This window comes from Pyrus communis, chromosome 12 (assembly GCF_963583255.1).
Source record: "Pyrus communis chromosome 12, drPyrComm1.1, whole genome shotgun sequence".
NCBI classification, from domain to species: Eukaryota; Viridiplantae; Streptophyta; class Magnoliopsida; order Rosales; family Rosaceae; genus Pyrus; species Pyrus communis.
Genome location: NC_084814.1, coordinates 3,731,246 through 3,751,131, shown reverse-complemented (window position 1 = coordinate 3,751,131; position 19,886 = coordinate 3,731,246). Strand labels below are relative to the sequence as shown.

General features: G+C 37.3%; 3 protein-coding genes across 5 annotated transcripts; 2 read left to right on the top strand and 1 right to left on the bottom strand.

Annotated features, from left to right (window-relative positions):
* Positions 1 to 1,072: 1,072 nt before the first annotated feature.
* Positions 1,073 to 5,104, top strand: LOC137710684 (protein IWS1 homolog 1-like). 2 transcript variants are annotated; one of them, XR_011064998.1, is made up of 12 exons: positions 1,073 to 1,346; positions 1,427 to 1,832; positions 2,093 to 2,212; positions 2,388 to 2,608; positions 2,705 to 2,834; positions 2,921 to 2,983; positions 3,068 to 3,145; positions 3,525 to 3,616; positions 3,761 to 3,817; positions 3,958 to 4,111; positions 4,576 to 4,918; positions 4,952 to 5,101. XR_011064998.1 is itself a non-coding variant. In XM_068449783.1 (11 exons), the coding sequence occupies exons 1-11, from the start codon at positions 1,327 to 1,329 to the stop codon at positions 4,672 to 4,674; spliced, it is 1,440 nt and encodes a 479-aa protein (XP_068305884.1). In that variant the 5' UTR covers positions 1,073 to 1,326; the 3' UTR covers positions 4,675 to 5,104. The 2 variants fall into 2 exon arrangements, 1 of the variants encoding a protein (XP_068305884.1); XM_068449783.1 differs by having other exon boundaries at positions 4,576 to 5,104.
* A 2,713-nt stretch (positions 5,105 to 7,817) lies between these two features.
* Positions 7,818 to 11,681, top strand: LOC137710296 (syntaxin-22-like). 2 transcript variants are annotated; one of them, XM_068449228.1, is made up of 7 exons: positions 7,818 to 8,381; positions 8,876 to 8,969; positions 9,172 to 9,311; positions 9,479 to 9,553; positions 10,839 to 10,996; positions 11,080 to 11,180; positions 11,386 to 11,681. In XM_068449228.1, exons 1-7 carry the CDS (start codon positions 8,188 to 8,190, stop codon positions 11,404 to 11,406), a joined length of 783 nt encoding a protein of 260 aa, XP_068305329.1. In that variant the 5' UTR covers positions 7,818 to 8,187; the 3' UTR covers positions 11,407 to 11,681. The 2 variants fall into 2 exon arrangements, with proteins under 2 accessions (XP_068305329.1, XP_068305328.1); XM_068449227.1 differs by having other exon boundaries at positions 7,820 to 8,381; positions 11,325 to 11,681.
* An 867-nt stretch (positions 11,682 to 12,548) lies between these two features.
* LOC137710297 (uncharacterized) lies at positions 12,549 to 16,516 on the bottom strand. The gene is made up of 5 exons (XM_068449229.1): positions 16,409 to 16,516; positions 16,051 to 16,176; positions 14,979 to 15,068; positions 13,893 to 14,160; positions 12,549 to 12,954 (listed from the first exon to the last, which is right to left on the bottom strand). The coding sequence occupies exons 2-5, from the start codon at positions 16,091 to 16,093 to the stop codon at positions 12,681 to 12,683; spliced, it is 675 nt and encodes a 224-aa protein (XP_068305330.1). The 5' UTR covers positions 16,094 to 16,176; positions 16,409 to 16,516; the 3' UTR covers positions 12,549 to 12,680.
* Between the last annotated feature and the right edge of the window lie 3,370 nt (positions 16,517 to 19,886).

The window sequence follows — 19,886 nt, the reverse complement described above, 5'->3', positions numbered from 1 at the left end:
TCCCAAATGTTCTGCTCTGGTGCAAGTCTACTAGTAAACACAAGATACACTGTGGGCAAAAATCCACCGAAGGTTGCAATGATGTGCTAAAGCCCATGAGAGCTAGGGTTTCTAAATCAACGGGCTTGACCGCGAAATTGATTTAGTTAGAACCACCCTATAAAAAAAAATTCAGCTGAACCAGTGGCAGCACATCGGTAAATGGTTACCTAACTGGTGGTGGCTGTTCGTCGGTAGCCGGTCGAACCAACTAATATCGTAGTGACCACGGTGGTGGCAAGATGACCATTGCGGTAATAATCATAATGGCCATTTGGGCCTCGACGAAATCGTGGCAATCCCGTCTCATGGTTAAAGTGGCTACAATCCTCGAATAAAAGGTTTTGGTGGGGTCAATAATCAATGAAAGCTCCAGATTCACGTTTTAAGGCCTCATAGACTGCATGACAATCCCATCTTGCTAGGATTGGTCATTATTGTTCTTGCTCGCAGTTCTTCGCGTATCCACCTTAGGTGTTTGATGTGAACAAGAACAATGAGCGAATAACAGAGAACACTGAAGAAAGCCTTTTAGGGTTTAGCTTGTTTACTCAAATCTTTAAGCACGCATTAAGTATGTCTTAATTTTTCACTCAATGAAAGTTCCAACTTGTAGATGCAAATTCTTACACAAATTGAACTGACGAAAATCCACTTTCAAGAGAATAAACACCGTTAGCTTAATTAACTAACCCCCCGAAAAATGGAGCACAATGTCCGCCAAATGGTCTCCGATGCCTGAGTTAGAAAAGTAGTAGATAGAAGAAAACTTGAGAGAGTTATGAGCAGTAAGTGACGATTACCGTTTCCTTTGATTGACTTGGCTATTTACAAGGAAAAACCGTAGTAGGTATCTAAAAACGGAAGTTGAAGAGCATACTTGGAAGGCCTGGATGATGCAAACCAGTCTCCGCAATCCTGCCAACTAATAGTCGTGAAGGTCATTGTTAGTAAGAGCAGATGTGTACCAAACACCACAAGACGGGTTATGGGTGGCTTGGAGAGTCCAATTATGTGTAATGGACGGCCCGAAGAGCTCATGATCCGCACCGTGGGTGGCCCGGACAGCCCATGGTAAAAAATTCTCGGTTTTCTTTTCAGGCGTTAGATTTTAATCTAACGGTAGCCAAATTTTCTATCGGCTCATGTGTGTGCGCACGAGAGAACAACTCAAAGAGAAGGAGATCGGTCGTGCAATTTGGGGGTTCATGTTCTGGTAATCACTTTTCCATCGCTCGTGAAATCTCAATCTCGCAGTTGGGGGATCCTGATTCCTGACACCGCACAATGGCGTACGAAGACAATCCGTAAGCCCCTCTCTCGCAAACTCACGATTAGGTTAGGGTTTTGTTCGATTCCCTGCACCTAATCATCCTTATTGTTTCAGGTACCGTGACGAAGATGGGGAGCCATTGATGGACTACGACGACTTTGGAGCTGGTCGCGACCCGTCCCCCGAGCCCCTCCAAGATGACGTCCTGGAAGATAACGACGATTGGCCCGACCGAGGTCGGTCCCAGACCCCCGTCCACGACGATCCATCGTCGTTGAAATCGAAGCCGAGGAAGCGGCTGATCAAGAAGGGCCACGTGGGAAAACTGCCTGTGAGCTCTGATTTGGTGGATGATGACGGCGATGGCGACGAGGGCAATCGGAAGAGGTTGAAGAAGGAGAAGAGGCATAAGGGGGAGAAGAGGGGGTCCAAATTTCCCAGGAGATCCTCATCTGAAAAGGCGGCAACGGATGGTGAGGTCAAGGAGATGTGGGACACCATCGCCGGAGGCGATTCTGAGGTTGTCATAAATAGCAATTTGTTTTACATACTTGTTCGATTGTTTGTTTTTAATTTATTTTATGTTTGAATTTTATGCACTTTTGCAAGATTAATTGTTTATATAGAAAAATGTATTGGTTCTTGCTTTGCCATTTTCAACTGAAATTTTTTCCATTCGAAGTGCGCTAAACGCAATTTGTCAGTATGAATCTGAATTTATAGCTGTATTATGCTTCCTATCGGAACTTCCTAAATGTTTTCTGCTCTTTAATGGAATAGGATGATCAAGAGGGTGTCAGGAATTATGATGACGACAACTTTATAGATGACACTGGTGTGCATCCTTCTGATCGGTATGGAAGTGACAATGAACCACGTTCTCCTAGTCACCATCCTCAGGTTTGTCTTTTTTTCTTTTCTTTTTTCCCACTTGTTCTTCTATCTATATGTAATGAAACAATGCCGTGTCATGGAATTTAAATGCAAGATGCAGTAGAGCTTCGGTTAATTGATTATTCCCATATGTTTACCAGATTGTGTAATTCCCATATGTTTATTGTTTTAATTTTTCTAGGCTGAAGAGGGTGAGGAAGATGATGAAATTAAGGATATGTTTAAGATGGGTAAGAAAAGGAAGAAGAATGAAAAAAGTCCCGCAGAGGTAGCTTTCCTGGTTGAGAAAGTCATGGCTGAGCTCGAAGTTACAGCAGAAGAGGATGCAGATTTAAATAGACAGGGAAAACCTGCCATTAGTAAGCTCAAGAAGTTGCCTCTTCTTACAGAGGTCCTGTCAAAGTAAGCTGGCTGCACGTGATCTCTCTCTATCCAGACTTGCACCACATATATTTATAATTAGTAAGAATATCCCCTTAAATTTTACTGTTTGTACAGGAAGCAGCTTCAACAGGAGTTTTTAGACCATGGAGTGTTAACTCTACTGAAGAATTGGCTTGAACCTCTCCCAGATGGAAGTTTACCAAACATAAATATACGTGCAGCAATTTTACAGATTTTGACTGATGTATACACTTCTGTCGCCTTTGTAGTATGTGAAATTTTGTAAAGGTTGTCAACAGTAGGACCTTAATTCTTGTATCTGTTGTGCAGTTCCCTATAGATCTAGAGCAGTATGATAGAAGGGAACAACTGAAAAAGAGTGGTCTCGGAAAGGTTAGATCATTTTGCGTTGAAAAAGCATATAAAGATTTGTCAATCCGTGTGACAACTTTGATTTATTTACTTTGTTCTTGGCAGGTTATTATGTTTTTGTCAAAATCTGATGAAGAAACAACTTCCAACAGAAAACTTGCCAAGGAATTGGTTGACAAATGGGTAATTTACTAATTTTATTCGTCCTCTAGTACTTACCTTCTGTTGTTCTACAATTTTATCTTTCTCTTACAAATATGTGGCAATCACCCCCTCCCTTTTCTACAAACTTATTCTCCTTAGTAACACTGCATTAAAAGAAATATATGTGTGTGTGTGTGGGGCACTAATCTGATATATCCTACTGGAAGGGGCAGTGATTGAATAGTTTTTCTCCTTGCCCGAGGATCATATATAGGAGATCTCATTTCCATTATTTGTTGATAAATTTGCCTCGAGATTCTAATTCTTATTCCTTTCTTAGTTAATGCTTACAAAATGAAATTCTTTTGTACTGCCTTGAAAGACTTTGACATTTTTTTTTTATTGCACATGACTGCAGAGTCGACCTATATTTAATAAAAGTACAAGGTTTGAGGATATGAGAAACGTTGACGATGAGAGGGTTCCATTTAGAAGGCCAACAATGAAAAAGTACTGAGACTATTTTTTTCATCACAATATCTTATTGCTACTATGGATTTACACAAATCCATGGTGAACTCAATATAAATTTCTCTAAATTTAGCTCATTACTGGTTGGTTTTCATATATTATCCTTTGTATTTTGTTACACAGGCCAGTGAGTAATGGCACAGGAATGGAATCTAGAGATGATGTGGATGAATTTTCAAGGTAAATTTTGAGGATAGATTAGGCATGCTTCAGTGTTCATTTTATTCCCGGTGAATTCAGCTTCTATTGCTGGCTTATTTGCTATGCCAGTTCTGTCTAAGGTGCATTTCGTTCAAATTTTAATTTTGACTTTGGTACAGGGAAAGAAAATCTGGCCAATCATCTTCTCGGCAACATGCCTCAAGGCCAGAAGCGACGCCAATGGATTTCCTGGTGCGGCCACAATCCAAGATCGATCCTGATGAAATTAGGGCCCGTGCTAAACAAGGGATACAAGATCAGCACCGTATGAAGGTACGTTTTTTTTCTTTTTTCTGATTGGTAACTATCTGAAAATTTTGAATAAAAAGGATGTGCTGATTAGTTGGCATTTGAGTGCGCATTATTCTATACATTTACTAGTGCTGCCAACGATCTGAAATGGAAATCTTTTATGTATAAAAACTTTTCATTTTAGTGGTTGAAGTTGATGCTTGAGGTTTTTATTCATATTGCGCTGAAGTTAAAATTGAATGGAGCTTCAATTGTAATTTTCTCCCAATTAGTTTAAATTTTGGAGACGAGCTTTTGCCCTTGTTTGAAATTTTCTTTGAGCTTCAATCTTCATTCTTTCAACGGCCGAAGGATTTTCCCCCATCTTTGTTTGTTGGTTTATCTCAGTTTTTCTTAAATGATTTTCCTTTCTGTTTTGAACTTTTCTTTGAAAAATCTTCATTGATATAATAATTGAAAAAAGGTTATTTTTATTTATTTGGCAGATGAATAGGAAGTTGCAGCAGTTGAAAGCACCAAAGAAGAAGCAGCTACAGGCCACAAGATTAAGCGTGGAGGGTCGTGGTATGGTCAAGTATTTGTGATTTTACCAAACATTCAGATATATTGCTTTACTCCGCCACCGTCCAGGGTGCAGTACAATACTGCAAAGTGCATTGTGCCTACATACTTTTATATGTCACAAATATTCGCATTTCATTCGCTTGAAGGTACAAAGTTATTGATTAATCTTTTTAACTGCGAAGTTTCTAGTTCTTTTTCGCTTTTCAAGTTTTTATCCAAGCCAGATGATTTATCCACTGGCAAGTAATTTGCCAAGACAAAGCTGTGTAGCGGCGTAGAAACTCCCTCGTACTCCAGGTATAGGGCTCATGATGGGTGTTTCCGGTCAGTTCATTCCTAGTGTAATGACAGGTTTCAAAGAAACCCCACTTTCTGGTCAATTAAACCTGTTTCTATCTTTTCTTTCGTAGTGATTTATGCTGTACTTTTCAAGGCCTAGCTCATCTCTTGGACTTTTTAAGATCTAGCACTTATCTGGGCAGATAATTCAAATGAGAGCTGGGGAAAAGTATCCAGTCGTAGATAGACTTGAAAATTAAACCCTACGCGGGTTCCATGTAACCAAGTTGATCAGGGCAATGAATTGTGAATCCACGTCGTTCGTTCTCTATTTATAGGTTTTTTTCTCTCATTGTGATGGTAACTCTTAGTAAGTCAAGTAAAGATTAATAATGAACCACCACGGGGTGGTCTAGTGGTTGCAGACGAATTCTAGGACGGTACTCGCACGGCACATCCTGGGTTCTATACCTGTTGCTGGTGAATTATACGATGGTGGTCAAGGGAAGGTTGAAATGCCTTTGTGGTGTATTTTCGGCCCTTGGAAGGTGGACTATTGTAGCAAAGCTACTAGCTGGTCATTTGAAAATAAATAAATAAAAGTAAAGATTAATAATGAAGCTGATGGAGCTTGCTTGTTAAGCAATCAACCATTTTCTATAGTCACCAACTCCCATTTCTTTCCTTTTAGTTTGGTTGTTCATCGAAACACTTGTGCTAGATTTCTTGCTAGATTGAGCATGCAACGCGCATAGGCTTAAGTTTAAGAGGAAGTTGTCTTCTCACTCTAACAAGTAACAAAGTAAGCTGCTTTTGTTGGTGAATCGTTAAATATCTTCTACTTTATTATTGTTGGTGAAATGTATAAAGCTTCTAGTTCTATATTATTGTTAAGCAACCTAACATTGGAACTGCACCAGCAGTGCCTATCAATGGTGGATCTAGGAAAAATTTATTGGAGGGTTACGTGTAAAAATTCGTAAACATTTTAGAGACAAATGACGTCACTCATAATTTTGAAATAAAAAACATTACAAGTTACAATTGTCTCGATGGCCTCCATCTCCTTCAAATTGGATTAAAATCGAATGCTGCCTTTGAGGATGCTGGAGCCGTGGGTGGTTTAGGAGGTGTTTACACCATTTGCAAATCTTGTTTGGGCCTGCTCGGGCGGGGTTGGGGGTTGGGTTATTTTGGAAGAGAGAGAATTATGAAGAGAAGAGATGAACAAAGTGACTTGCATATATGTCAACTTTGCGCATATCAAAAGTATCCTGGCAAGTAAAAACAAATTTGCAAAAAAGTAACTTGGCAAATAAAAATTTTGAAAATAAAATAAAATTTGTAAGTTGCACATGATTAGAAATGGGTGCAAAGTGGCTAGTTTAAATGAAAACAAAATTAGTTTTTTGCTACAACGATATATTCATACTATAGGAGTAGATAAATAAATTGGTTACGAACTCATCATTCTTGCAATTTGAACTTTTATTTTGAACAAATGATATTATCTACACTAAGGTGGAGAGATGAGCTTAGCCTCACAATGGGGGAAGAAGAATATCATTAGACCATAATACTAAATGATTGAAATTCGAATTTAAGACATTTCATTTACAAATAAAAATACTTCCCCATAATACCCTCACACCTCACATTCTCAATATACACCTTACATTTTCTACATGCACCTCATATTTTCTATGTACCCCACATTTTCAAATCTTATAAAGCTTTTAATTTGGACAAAAAATGTCGACTGGAATTTTGACAAAAGATGCCATCTGGGATTTAAAGCATATGTGGGTTGTTTTCAATTCCACCATTAAACCCATTTCGTATGTTTTTAATATTTGGTGGTAATTTTAGGTGTTTAATTTTTCATGTAATTCATTTGATCCCTAAAAGTTGAATACGAACATAGAAGCATGAATAACGCAACAAAAATAAGATTAAATAATTATCGATGTCATCAAAATCACTAAAACAATAGAAAAATATGAAGTCAAAATCACTAAAACAATAAAAAATATGAAGTCTTATCTCATGTGCAGCTTTCGAAACATTGATTTCATGTTTTATTCGTTAAAAATAATTTTTCTCAATCAACATGTTTGTAGTTTCATTGGTTAGGGTTTTGTTCAACAATGGAGGGTCGGAGGGATTTTAATAGTCGAAGAAGATAAATAATACGTTAAAAGTGATTTAGGGTGCATTTAGAATTTTTTTTTATTTTTTTTAACCTAATAAGGTCAAAATTATCATTGCATAGTAGGGTAAATAAATTATTTAATATTAAATTTTAATGTGGGATGCATTCAATATTTTGTGGGGTGTTAATATTAAAGGCCAATAAATAAAGAAGAATATCACTAAGAGCATTTTTAAAATAGATGTCAAAATATCCAAATAAGCAATAACGAAAAAAAAAAAAACAACAATGTTTTCCCACTGAGAAGCCAAATCTAACGTGGCATCACATGGAATGACATCTCTCTCCCTTCACTACCAAGTTTGACAGCAACTTCAATTTTTTTTAAAATTAATTAGTAAATACTTTTTTATAACTTTTTATTGGTTTAAAGCCTTACCTTTTAATTTATTTTCATTACCAATACAATGGTTAAATATTTTTATACCTTTTAATTCATTGTATTTTTAGCAATGCAAAGAAAATAAATATGAATTTTTACTTTTTTGTTTTAATTTGAATTTTATATTTAAAATTAAAAATAAGCTGTCAAATTTAAATTTCTTGTTTAAAATCGAAGATGGTCGAAAACGACAAATAAAAAAAAAATATATCAATAAGACTAAGCAGATAAAGAAGAATATTATGAAAAAAATAGTTGAGCCGTACCAATTATGTGCACATGAAGAATGTTCTTGTTGGTAGATAACTATACAGGAATTGAACTCAGCGTTCCCTTCAAAAGTTTGACCTATGAGCGCCACCCACGTGTAGTACAATCAACGTGCCGGCACCGGCTTCCCTTCCATAGCTCCACCAGGTAAAACCACCTCACCGCGTCAATAATACCTTCTCTCTCTCCTCTCTCTCTCTCCCCTTTCTCTCCCTCCCTCCCCAAAAATCGCCTGGTGCATAGCTGCCCTTTTCGCCCCAATTCTCAATTCGCATCGAGGTCCTTGAAGATCCCTGTACCCAAACACCAACTTTCCTTCTACGTCCTCGAAATTCGCGTTGGGATTTTCTCGGGAAAGTAAGGGCTAGGGTTTGGGAGGGAAGCAACAAGATGAGCTTTCGCGATCTGGAAGCGGGTCGGGGTTCCAATTATTCCCGGCGAGGAGACCTCGGCAATGGAAAGCAGGACCCCACCCAAGCTGTGGCCTCCGGCATTTTCCAGATCAACACCGCCGTATCCACCTTCCAGAGGCTCGTCAACACCATCGGCACCCCCAAGGACACGCCCGAGCTCCGCGAAAAGCTGTGAGTTGTTTCTTCACTTTCATTTGTCAATTTTGTATCGTTTCTTGATTTCTGTTTGAATTGTGGGGTTTTGATTTTCTGTTCCATGATTGAGTTATTGATGATTTTGTGTTATCAAGGTTGAATTAATTGCGAGTATCATAATAATAAGCTGGATTTGATTGTTTGGAATTATGGGTTTCTGGATGCTGTGTAATTCCATGGATTAGGATTATCTGTTTCGCTATCGTTTTCGGGGGTGCATGTAGGATTACTTAAAATTTGAAATATTTAAGAAAAAATAGCTTAAGGGCTGCTATACAACTTGATTGTGACCCGATAATAAGGAAGAGCGACATCCTGGATAGCAACAACGATTACTTCTTTCAAGTTGTAAAATGTCATTTCTGGTCATTATTCATTCTCTTTTCTTGTGAAAGGTTTCAACAAAATACCTGCTTGCATGATAAATTCCATTGTCTAATGCTCTCCGTATTGACTTTTCCTGATTGCAGGCACAAGACGAGACTACATATTGGGCAATTGGTGAAGGATACTTCAGAAAAACTTAAACAAGTCAGCGAAAGAGATCATCATACTGAAGCTAATGTAAGTCTCTGTCACTTTCATCCCTTCTTCTTCCATCCGTCCCTCACACAGACACACACACCCAAAATTAGAGAGCATGTCTATGGTATTTGTTACAAATACGAACATTTATTCCTTGACAATCGTGCAAACGATAGGGTTGGTCTTTGAAAATTCAAACTTTTTGGTGTGATGATCTTGGATGTCATCAACTTAATTGCAGGCAAGCAAGAAGATTACAGATGCTAAGCTCGCAAAAGATTTTCAAGCAGTGCTGAAAGAATTTCAGAAGGCTCAACGACTTGCAGCTGAGAGGGAAACAGCATATGCTCCTTTTGTTCCTCAAGCTGTTCTTCCTTCCAGGTAAATTTTGTTGGAGGAAATATACAATCAATTCCCGTCTTTTATTTGTCTGCACTATTTATGTGATATCTTCCAGAAGATATTTTTGTTTTGTTTAGTTTGCATTACATCTAGTGTTGGAGGCCCTCAATCTTAACTTGTATAATTATTCTTAATGTTTCACGCAGTTACACCGCTAGCGAGATAGATGTAAACTCAGAAAAGAGTCCGGAACAGCGTGCTCTCCTTGTGGAATCTAGAAGGTGAGTTTTACTTGATTTTGATACGGAATTTTAACTGTTCTGCATTAGTCGAATTGCCGTTGAAAATGAAGAAAAGACAAGGGACAAACCAGTGGAATCTTGCATTTTCAAGTAGAAGGAAATTGAATGAAATTATGTTTAATGGGAAGACAATGAGTTATCTACCATAATTTGGAGTCAATCAATGATATATAAATGAATGTTTTTCCAAGTCCAGTTTTAGGCTTATGGTGGAGGGATAGAGCCTTTGGTGGGAAGTGGTGAAGTGTAATATGGTTCATAGAAAATGGGTATTTTATCGGTAGTCATGGGATAGGGTGTCAGAGACTATTATTGGTGGGTTGCAATCCCTTTGGAACAAAGTGCAGGTCAGACCATGAGATTGAGTGAAGTGTTTGATGTGTGCTGTGGTGTCGGAGCCGTGTCTTGGTTCTTCTTGTCTTTTGGTCTAGGAGCTGTCTTTGAAATTTTTTGTGTCTTCATTGTCTAGTCTAGATTTAATACTCTCTCTTCTTCAAAAAAGACAAAACATAAAAAACATAATCATCTCTTTTCAAGGTCGAAAAACTTAAAAATGGTGGAACCACTGTAACCTTTTCAAAACTGCCATAAAAAAGTGAACTGCATCAGCACTAACCTCATTGCACCTTCATTTCTTACTAGAAAAAAATTAGATACCAGAAGACATCTATTCCTTTCTTAGTAGAAAGGCCATATGATATTTAGGAGTTAGGAAACGATATTGTGGCATTTGCAATGACGAAGGAAACGACAGAGGAGAACAGTCGGCCAATTTCAACTTTTAATTAGCAAGGGAAAAAGTTTATGAAGACTTATTACATTTAAGATGGTAATTTGGAAAACAAAATTTAATTAATTTAAGCATAAAATGCATAAGTTTAGGTACAAGAAAATTGACACATGGCATGAGGAAAAGTGAGAAGGTACATATGAGAATGTGGCTAGCATTCCTCCTCCAAATTATTAAAATTCGTGACATCCGAAGCTCACATTAATCATGCCACACCCAGCATGTGGTTTTCTACATCAAAATGCTAATGCCTTTTTCCTGTCCTGAAAGATTCTCTTGTGCACAAAAATAGTTGGCACCGGGAGCCTTAGCATCAGTAGTCTTTGGTTTCGTTGCCAATTGAGAGAGCAGATCTGATACCTTCTGCTAGTTGTTTCCAAAATTTTTATTGTTTAATTTATCTACTTCAGTTTTAAACTCTTTTCAAGGTTGGATTTGCCATATATCTTTGGTTCTAAGTGAGCTTTGCTGCAGACAAGAGGTTGTGCTATTGGACAACGAGATTGCCTTCAATGAGGCTATCATTGAGGAAAGAGAACAGGGAATACAAGAAATCCAGCAGCAAATTGGTGAAGTGAATGATATTTTTAAAGATCTTGCTATACTGGTTCATGAGCAAGGAACCATGATTGGTAACTTACCTTCTCCTTACTCTCTTGAAGGCACTTATACTTATCTGGCTTGTGTTTTCTTATCGGTGATATCTGCTTTGTAGATGACATTGGCTCCAATATTGAGGGTGCTCATGCTGCAACTGGGCAGGCGAAGTCTCAACTTGTGAAGGCGTCAAAGACCCAAAGATCAAATTCGTCTCTGGTAATTTATTCACATTTATTTTATGACATTTTACATATATTTGTATATATATTTTTCCAAATGTTCTCTCAGTTCCTTTACAAATATTTTAACTAATCACTTTTAAGTTTGTTTAATCATAGTTGTCTTTTTTATTTTTTGCAGAGTTGCTTGCTCTTGGTAATATTCGGAATTGTGCTTCTCATCGTGATAGTAGTACTTGCAGCTTAATCAGAAGATTGTCTAAACTCAATGACAGCGAACTCAAGATTGTGCTACGCATCCCTCTGCTATTTCTGCGATGCCTGACTTGAGTTTGCCGTTGTATTCCATGTTCATATATCCTTTGCAATTTCTGGTTGCTGTTGGGTGAGGTGTCTGTTCTGTTCTGTAAGTTGGTGTCTGGGGCTTCTGATGGCGTTCTGTGTGCGTGTTGTTTTTTGTTTCTTCTTCTTTAAATATTACGGTGTTCGTTTACACATATACAAGTTAAAATAAAAGTCATAATTCTTTGGGTTTTCACTATTTGCTCATATGTAGTTTTCTGCTGTTTGAACTTGGTTAATCGGTCGGTCTTGGAGCTGAAAAGGTATTCTTTCGACTAACCGATCAAGGTTAGGGTCGGTTTCTCCATCGATTTTTTGTGGAGGGGCAAACACATTCTGGTTAGCATCTTGTTCTATTAATCTTCTCACATGTTGCCAGATTGGCCAGTTTAACGAAACTCTCCCAGATCGTACTGAAATCGAACAGGTACCCACCTTCGGTTCCACCCCATACCGTACTGCACTGGTACCGGACTTTTGTCGAGTTCAGATTCGGTTCCACCCCTATCCTGAACCGTACTGTACTGTGTTCGCCTCTAATATTATGAATGATGAATTGAAATATAGATAGTTCCGATTCTTGAAAAAAGTCTGAGCAGACGTACAAAATGTGTGAAAAAATTGAGTGTCTCCCATATCTTATTATTTTAATTATAAATAAGAAATACGCAAAAAGCCTACTTACGCCTTCGCCTCTAAAACATTAATTTGTATGCATGAAATTATTGTATCCTTAATGGGTGAGACGTCAAAACCCACAGGCGAAATTTCAATGACATCCACCACCTGAATTTCCCTGCTGCCAATCATCACTTTTTGTGAACTCCCTTCAATTGGTCCTCTCTCCTCACTTCCAACACCATCTAATCTAAGCCTTCCATTACCCTCCCGGTTTTCAGTCCCAGCAGACTTCACATTTCTCAGCATCAAGACGAATTACGAATTGTGTAAATCTCCTGCCCAGGTTTCTTTTCGTCTTCTGGGTTTAGAGCCAAGTAGCGGCTTCAAGAGGATGAGCATTTAACCAGGAGCATATTAGCTCAAGAGATGAACTTGATATGAGTAGGCAAGTTGATAAACTCACTAGTAGTAAAGCGAAACCGGAACCAACATGTTAGATTCTGCATGATTTACAATGAAATGACTTATCTCCATCAAATCTTGGAGGAAAAGATTACACAAAAGCCTTGACATATCATTCGGCGTCGGAACCATGTCTTCTCTTCTCCTTGTGTTTCTTGTCTTTCCTCCTCTCATCTGAGGGGCGTTTCCCATGCTTTTCACGCCTCTCATGTTTCTCCTGCTTTCTCTCATCACGCCTCCTCTTCTTTCGACTGCTTTCATCCTCTAGCTCCTCTTCAACTTTTTCTTTTGGTGGTGAATTAGGAACATCCGACTTTCCCATTTCAGGTGGAACATCCTTCGCTGTTGGATGAAGAGAACTTGACTCATCCCAAGGGCAGGGTGCTCTGCAGTAAGATTATAAATTAATTTATTTTTGGACAAAATGGATCAAGCAAAATTACGCTAAGCAAAGAAAAAGATTATGGGAGGGAGGCAAAACATAAATTAGTAATCATAGATCACAAACAAACTACACAGCAGGCTATTCGCACTAAGTACGAATATAAATATATATATATATATATAGACACACACACACACACTACAAGCTCATTAATTACTACATTAATCACGCCTAACAAATTTATCAAGTATCTCATTAATTCCTTTCTCAAAGTATCTCACTGCTGAAACAAAGACATACTAAACCATAAACCCTACTACTTCCCCACCATCCATGTATTCCTTCTCCAATGGCCTACATCCCCATTTCACATTATGGGAATCCAAGAAAATATGACAGTATTCCATCACCACCCTTGGAATAGCTCTACACAATTTTCTTCTTTCGCCGTTCTATACCATAATTTTCTTTAGAACTCTCAGAAAATGGTTGTTACGAAAACCCACCAACATTTTTTTTATAGTACACAAAATTATTATATTATATAATTGGAGAGAAGATTCAAATTATACCAGAAGTCCACAAAAATAACTCCCATCCCAACTTATACTAGACAAAACGGTCAAAACCAGCAACATCATTAATTTTCAATCTTTAAAGAGATTGATGATATAGAGCTCGTTCGGATGTGCTTTTGAAATGACTGAAAGCGCTTTTGGTGAAAATGTTTTTGGAATCAATCCTCAGTAAAAATGCAAGTAAATCCTGGAAAAGCACTTAAAGTGCTTCTTGGAAGAAGCACACGCCTTCAATCATTTTAAAAGCACATCCAAACGAGCTCATAAGTGGCTGCGGATTATTGCAATTAAGCTAGGACTACATATCAAAATGGGAGTAAGGAAGGTACAATTTAAACCCTTTTTTTGGGGTGTTACGCACCTTGCAAATCCAAGACCATGCACACGTGCTGCTTCAGCGTGCCCTTCACCTACGTCCTCTGCAGTCGAGCCTCGTTTCACAAGTTCCGAAAACTCATGCTTATCAAGCCGACTACCTTGAGCACGGCTTGCACGCTTAGGAGCTAAGCCAAGAGCCTCCCTCATAGCCTGCTCCTCCTCTTCCTTAATTCTCTTGATCTCTTCTTTTGCAGCATCCATTTCTGCCTTCTGAGCTTTTTTGTCTCTAGCATACCAGTGTAGATCTTTACCTGTGGAAGCATACAATAAAAAGTTGAGAAAATCTTTTAATAACTGCAAAACCTTTCATACATGGGAATGAAACAGGGAAAAACATTAAAATCAAAAGAAAACAAAACTATGTAAGAATCAGTATATACAGTATCTTTGCTAGTAGGTCCAACCAGACAACCACTTCAATTTCTAGAGATTAGACCTTTGTATAAAAGAAATTAGAAACAGAATGAAAAAGACTACGCAACTTTTATTGGACAAGGAGACTTCTCTAATACATTTTTCACCCATGGCAGTGGATCAGCCTTATAAAGAAAACGAAAGGCATCAATCGCTTTTATAAATTATAGATTCAAATCATTTGTAGAATAAAACTGGAATTAATTTCCAGACAACATGAACTTAAGATACTCTGCACGAACAAATTCCCAATAGCCCTACAGATTCAAACAAAGTCCATTCATGCCATACAATGTGCAAATTTGCAGACAAGAAGGAACTCGGACTATAACATTAAGAGAACCAGAAGTTTACATTTTTTCATCTTTCATGAAAAGATTCCAATAACCAAAGAGTAGAAAGATATAAAGAACGAAGAAATATGAGAGTAAAGACCTACAGGAGTGAATTTAAGGTATCTTAGTCTTTTCATTTAATAATTACCTAAATTTATAATTTTATTCCATTCAGTGGCTTATCTTTGAATTGGAGAGGGTTTGACTATTTTTCAGAAGAACCACAGAGCTACTTGCAACTTAAAACCAAATTGAATACTTCATTTGAAATGAGAAAAACGAATGATTATAGCCAAATATGAAGGAACTAAACGGGTCACCTTTTTGCCATCTTCCCACAGGCGCCTTGATGCTGTGACCAAGATAGTTCTCTCGATGTTTATCAACCTTAACATCATCCCAACTGAATTCTGTGCGTCAAAGGAGAAGCAGAAAGTTGATTAAATAAATAAAAAAATTTAAAAGCCTCCCAAGATAAGAATGCACCTATAGCTACAACATACAAGGATTATGTCCATGATTTACACATAAATATGCGATGAATATTCATATTATTTAGGGTACCAAAAATATGATATTTTTTTTTTTTTTTTTTTTAACTACTAAGTTCACTTTCCTACGACTATCAGAGTTTCATTGTAGGTATTAAGAGTTTGTCGTGCTTCAACTACCTATTAAATAATGGGCGTTATTCTAAACTACTGAATTGAATTGAATGTTGAACACTAAAATCCTACAGCCGCCCAGGGATGGAGGATTGAGAGGGCAGCCATGTGCCATTGCCCACCTTAAAATTAGGGAGAAGAAAAATTAGGAAAAATGTTGAGAGAATAAGGGAATAAATGAAAGACCCTCTAGTAACCAGCCACCCTGTTGCTCCCTTGTTGTTTTTATCCTCTACCTTCTTACTTTTCCTATCTTCTCCCCCGCATCAATATGTTTTTACATCAGAAGTTCAAGTTTTTCTATGCACTTTACAGAATAGAATAATAACTGCCTCACCAAGTCACTATCTCCGGAACAAAACCAATATTTCATGAATTCTAGTTGTGAGCATACGATAAGCTACTCCACATGCAATTATTTTTTTACAGCTAATTGGGTGATAATAGGGGGAAAAACTATCTTCGTAAACACCAAAAATCAAACACAGATCTGTATCAAATTAGTGGACTTTTCTTATTAAGTAAATAAATTCCCCTCCAGAGAAACTTTATCTTTACGTTTAAATTCTACCACACTGTTCATTATTGACACCATAAGAGATAAATGAAAAAGAACAGCCAGAGAACAGATTACTAAAGCATGAATATACAGAAAAATGTTCACATATTTATATACATGTGTGTGTGCGCGTGCGTGTATATACGATGAGAGAGGGAGAGGGCTTACGATCTCGACCGCCACGAACACCGCCTCTAGTGGGATGATACATATTCGATCGAAGTGTATACGTGTGTTGTGCGTTCAGCAATCAGAAGGAGCCTCCTTCCTATGGTTGTCTGGGGATCCGGAATTCTGTCGGAATCAATCAGCACAACATCAATCAGCTTCTCCAATTGAGCTCAAGATTTCAATTGTATACAAAAAAAAATCCCAAACTGTACGAAATTAGGGTTCCCATAAACCCTAGGATTACAGACTGGAGACTATCTCAAAAATCTTCCGTTAATCGAATCATGCTTAATTCATAAAACGAAACTCAAAAAACAAAATCAATAGAAAATTAAATCATCTGGTATTGATCTACCTCGTATTATACAACTCTTTCTGAAACCAGAGCCACCCGTACAGGAGGGAAGAGAGAAAAGAGAGAGACGAGAGAGAAGGCAGATCCTGTGTCTGGATTAAATACCGCCTTTACTGAATTATTGGCGTTTTCATTGATCGCACCTACTTCTTATCCAACGCTCCATGTTTTTTCCACGTCACCACATATACATTTAATATTAAAATGATTGCTGTTCTTTATTTATTTAGTTTTTTAACTCGCTTTCTAAAGAAAATAAATGATATTGTTTGTGCTAGGTGGAGTAGTGGACTTAGCTTCACAATAACCAGCAATAGTATGGTTTAAACTTGTTTTTAGCGAGAATCGAATCTAAGACCATCTCCAACCGACTCTGCCAACAAGTTATAAGGCTAAAAAAACTCGGAATGACACGAAAACTGTCTCCAACCGAGGGTTAGGCCAAAAGGTTTGTGGGCCCCATTGGGCCAAAACACCCAAATCAGGCAAACGGGATGGCCATTTCCAGCTAGCCCACTTGCCCTCGAACGAATACTTGGCGTCAGCATGACAACAGCTAGCTGACATAAAGTTATCGTTGGAATTTGTTTTTTTTTTTTTGATGATTTTTTTTTAATTCTAATTTTTTTCCTATAAATACCTAAGTCATTCCTACACAATTTCTCACATACTTTTCACCATTTCATACAATCCGAAAAATTATTGAGATTATATAAAGATAAGAAATTCGGAGGATTATTCATTTAGTGACAAGTAGCACTCAAAATATATCCCAAAATCTTATTTTAATATGGTAATTTAATTTAATTAACCATATTAATTCAATTAAAATAATAAATTATTGAGGGGGGCTTATATTTGGCTTATGATCCTTTAGCCCTCTCGGTTGGAGATGAGTTTTTTGTCAAAGGGCTATATTTGGCCTATGACCCTTTGACCCACTCGGTTGGAGATGGTATAAAATATGGTTTGACACTGTATTAAAATATAATTTCTTATAGGGTTATAAGGCTAAACATGGCCGTTTGGCCCTCCTTCGGTTGGAGATGGCCTAAGGCCTCTCACTTAATGAAGATGAATACTACTAAATCATAGTACTAAGTGAATGCTTTTTAATGAAAATGTTAGAGTGATGCTACAAGCCTAAACCCATCCCAATGTCATATTTCTCTACCCGCATTATAATTTCACTCACCATAAAAAAATTAAAAAATTAAAAAGTTATTTTCTCATGACTATCATTACTAAAATAACTTCTATCATATATCTAAATTCTTTGAAAAAAAATTTAAAGCATAAATATTACAGTGCTGATAAGCCCAACCCAACCTTGATTCACCGATAAGGCCTCTTTTCCAATTTTTATTCCAGTTAGCATTTCTACCCTCGATTCGATTGTTTTCCAAGAATGCTCGTCAAGCCAACTTTGCTTTTTGGGAGGTGAAACAGCGGTTGAAGCGGACATTTCTTGATCACTTTCTAGATCTTAAGCCAATTGAAACTTTCATCCCTTCACTCTTTCCCGACCCCCCAACTCAACCCCTTCCCCCCTCCTTCCAGATTCCATGACTAAGCCTCATGCCGCATTTCTAGAATTTCATTCTCATGCCCCATTTCCAAATTCGCGAAAACCAAATCTCACCCCTCCAAACCCAATTCCTACTTCTGATCTCATATTTTATTCTTCAAGTGTTTAAATAATTGTTTCATTAGTAAAATGTTTTGAACAACTATTATATATGATTAAACTAGAGGAATAGAAAATGAAGAAAATATTATTTAAAGAAATTGAAACAATTGTAGAGGGGGTGAACAAAAAAGAGAATCATTATAATTTTTTTCTCTTTGATTCTTTAGATGTCAATTTACAATAGCGTAAAAATGGTACCAAGATTTCTATTAAAAAAAATTAGGTAGGGAGATAAACAGTTAGGTGGGTCTATCAACACTCAATGTTATTACGTTAATGCCATGTTTATCCTTTTGAAAATGACTTATAGGCCCCTATTTATAACTTTATGGAGATGTGGGTTGAATAATTTGAGAATTTTCTATTTTTGAAGACGTTATGGGTTGAATAATTTGAGAATTTTCTATTTTTGAAGAAGTTGTATATTTGCTTTTGAAACTGAGTGAGAAAAAATTGATCAGATGAAAAGTTATAATATGAATAAAGGAGGACAAGCCCCAAACCACTTAAGTATTTCACGCATCTAGAAGAAGTTGACGGCGACAGTATACTTAAGGTTTTTGTTTTCTTTTGTTTGTTTTAGTTAGAGGTGGGTTGAAAAAACCAAAAACCAAAAACCGAAAAAAATTGAACCGTAACAAAAAAAAAAAAAAAAAAAAACTGAATTATAAGTGAAAAACCGAACCGAAATGGTTTGGTTCGGTTTCGGTTTTTGGGGTTCCCAAACCGAACCGAACCGAAGTGTGTATAAAATGATGTTGTTTTACCCTTAGATACGCTAATGTCGTTTTTACCCTTAAGTTAGATACGCTAATGTCGTTTTTACCCTTAAGTTAGTGTCATTTTGGCTATGCTATTAACACTAGAAGAGTTTTCTTCCCCCCGTGCCTCCTTCACTCAGTCACTGTGTCTCTCAGCCATCACTCCCTCACCCGTCACTGCCGTTCTCTAATCTCTCTTGATGCACCTCCCTCACTTTGTCTCTCAGTCAGCCATCATTTCACTCTCACAGCTGGGAGCCGCGCAGCCTTGAAGCCGTGCAACTTCTCAGCCTTGCAGCGCCTCGCAGCCCCACAGACCTGCCGTCGAGCACTTGCCCGCCTCACTGTCTCGACAATGGACAACTGTCACAAAGGTAAGTATTCTGGGTGGGTGGGTGTTTGTGAAATTACAAAAAAAAAGGAAGTAAAAAAATTGGAAAGGAAAATCGAAATGTAAAAAAGAAAGTGAGAAATGCCAAACCTCTAATTCTATCCCTTTCTCCCTAATATCTGTTATTCCGTTTATGAATTGTTTTGCTGCATATTAATTTGAACCATCCGTTTCCTTCAATTTGAGTTAGGGTTTATAGGTAATTAGTTACGTAGAAATACCACAACAATGCATGTTTCTAGTTTTTCACTTTCGACCGTCATACATTGCACTATTTTAAAAGGTTGGTTGGAGGAACAACTCGTACTTTTCAAGATTTGGATTATCTGTTTGAAGATGTTTTGATGCTAGACCTTAAACCACCTTTGAGTATGTGAACAACCATCATGCTTTAAAATTATTAGTGAAATTAAAACTTAATGATGGTACCAAAATAGGCATTTTGATAATAATTCGTAGTGGCAGTGAACTTGGTAGTTCATTCCAGATTTTACCCCACGAGATAAGCATCAAGGTTTTATAAATGTAGGTTTTCTTGGAAATATTAACAGATATGGGTCCAAAATATGAAAACTTTGAATGACATGTTGGAAATGCTTAATTCCCTAATAATACAAGTATAAGACTAATAAACTT

Coding starts and splice junctions, on each gene's coding strand:
- LOC137710297 (XM_068449229.1), bottom strand. CDS start 16,093: ATGTATCATCCCACTAGAGGCGGTGTTCGTGGCGGTCGAGATC. Junction 15,069..16,050: donor TGTTCGTGGCGGTCGAGATC/GTAAGCCCTCTC, acceptor TTTGACGCACAG/AATTCAGTTGGGATGATGTT. Junction 12,955..13,892: donor CATGGTCTTGGATTTGCAAG/GTGCGTAACACC, acceptor ATCTTACTGCAG/AGCACCCTGCCCTTGGGATG.
- LOC137710296 (XM_068449227.1), top strand. CDS start 8,188: ATGAGCTTTCGCGATCTGGAAGCGGGTCGGGGTTCCAATTATTCCCGG. Junction 9,312..9,478: donor CAAGCTGTTCTTCCTTCCAG/GTAAATTTTGTT, acceptor TGTTTCACGCAG/TTACACCGCTAGCGAGATAG. Junction 10,997..11,079: donor TGAGCAAGGAACCATGATTG/GTAACTTACCTT, acceptor TCTGCTTTGTAG/ATGACATTGGCTCCAATATT.
- LOC137710684 (XM_068449783.1), top strand. CDS start 1,327: ATGGCGTACGAAGACAATCC. Junction 1,833..2,092: donor TCGCCGGAGGCGATTCTGAG/GTTGTCATAAAT, acceptor TTAATGGAATAG/GATGATCAAGAGGGTGTCAG. Junction 2,213..2,387: donor CTCCTAGTCACCATCCTCAG/GTTTGTCTTTTT, acceptor TAATTTTTCTAG/GCTGAAGAGGGTGAGGAAGA.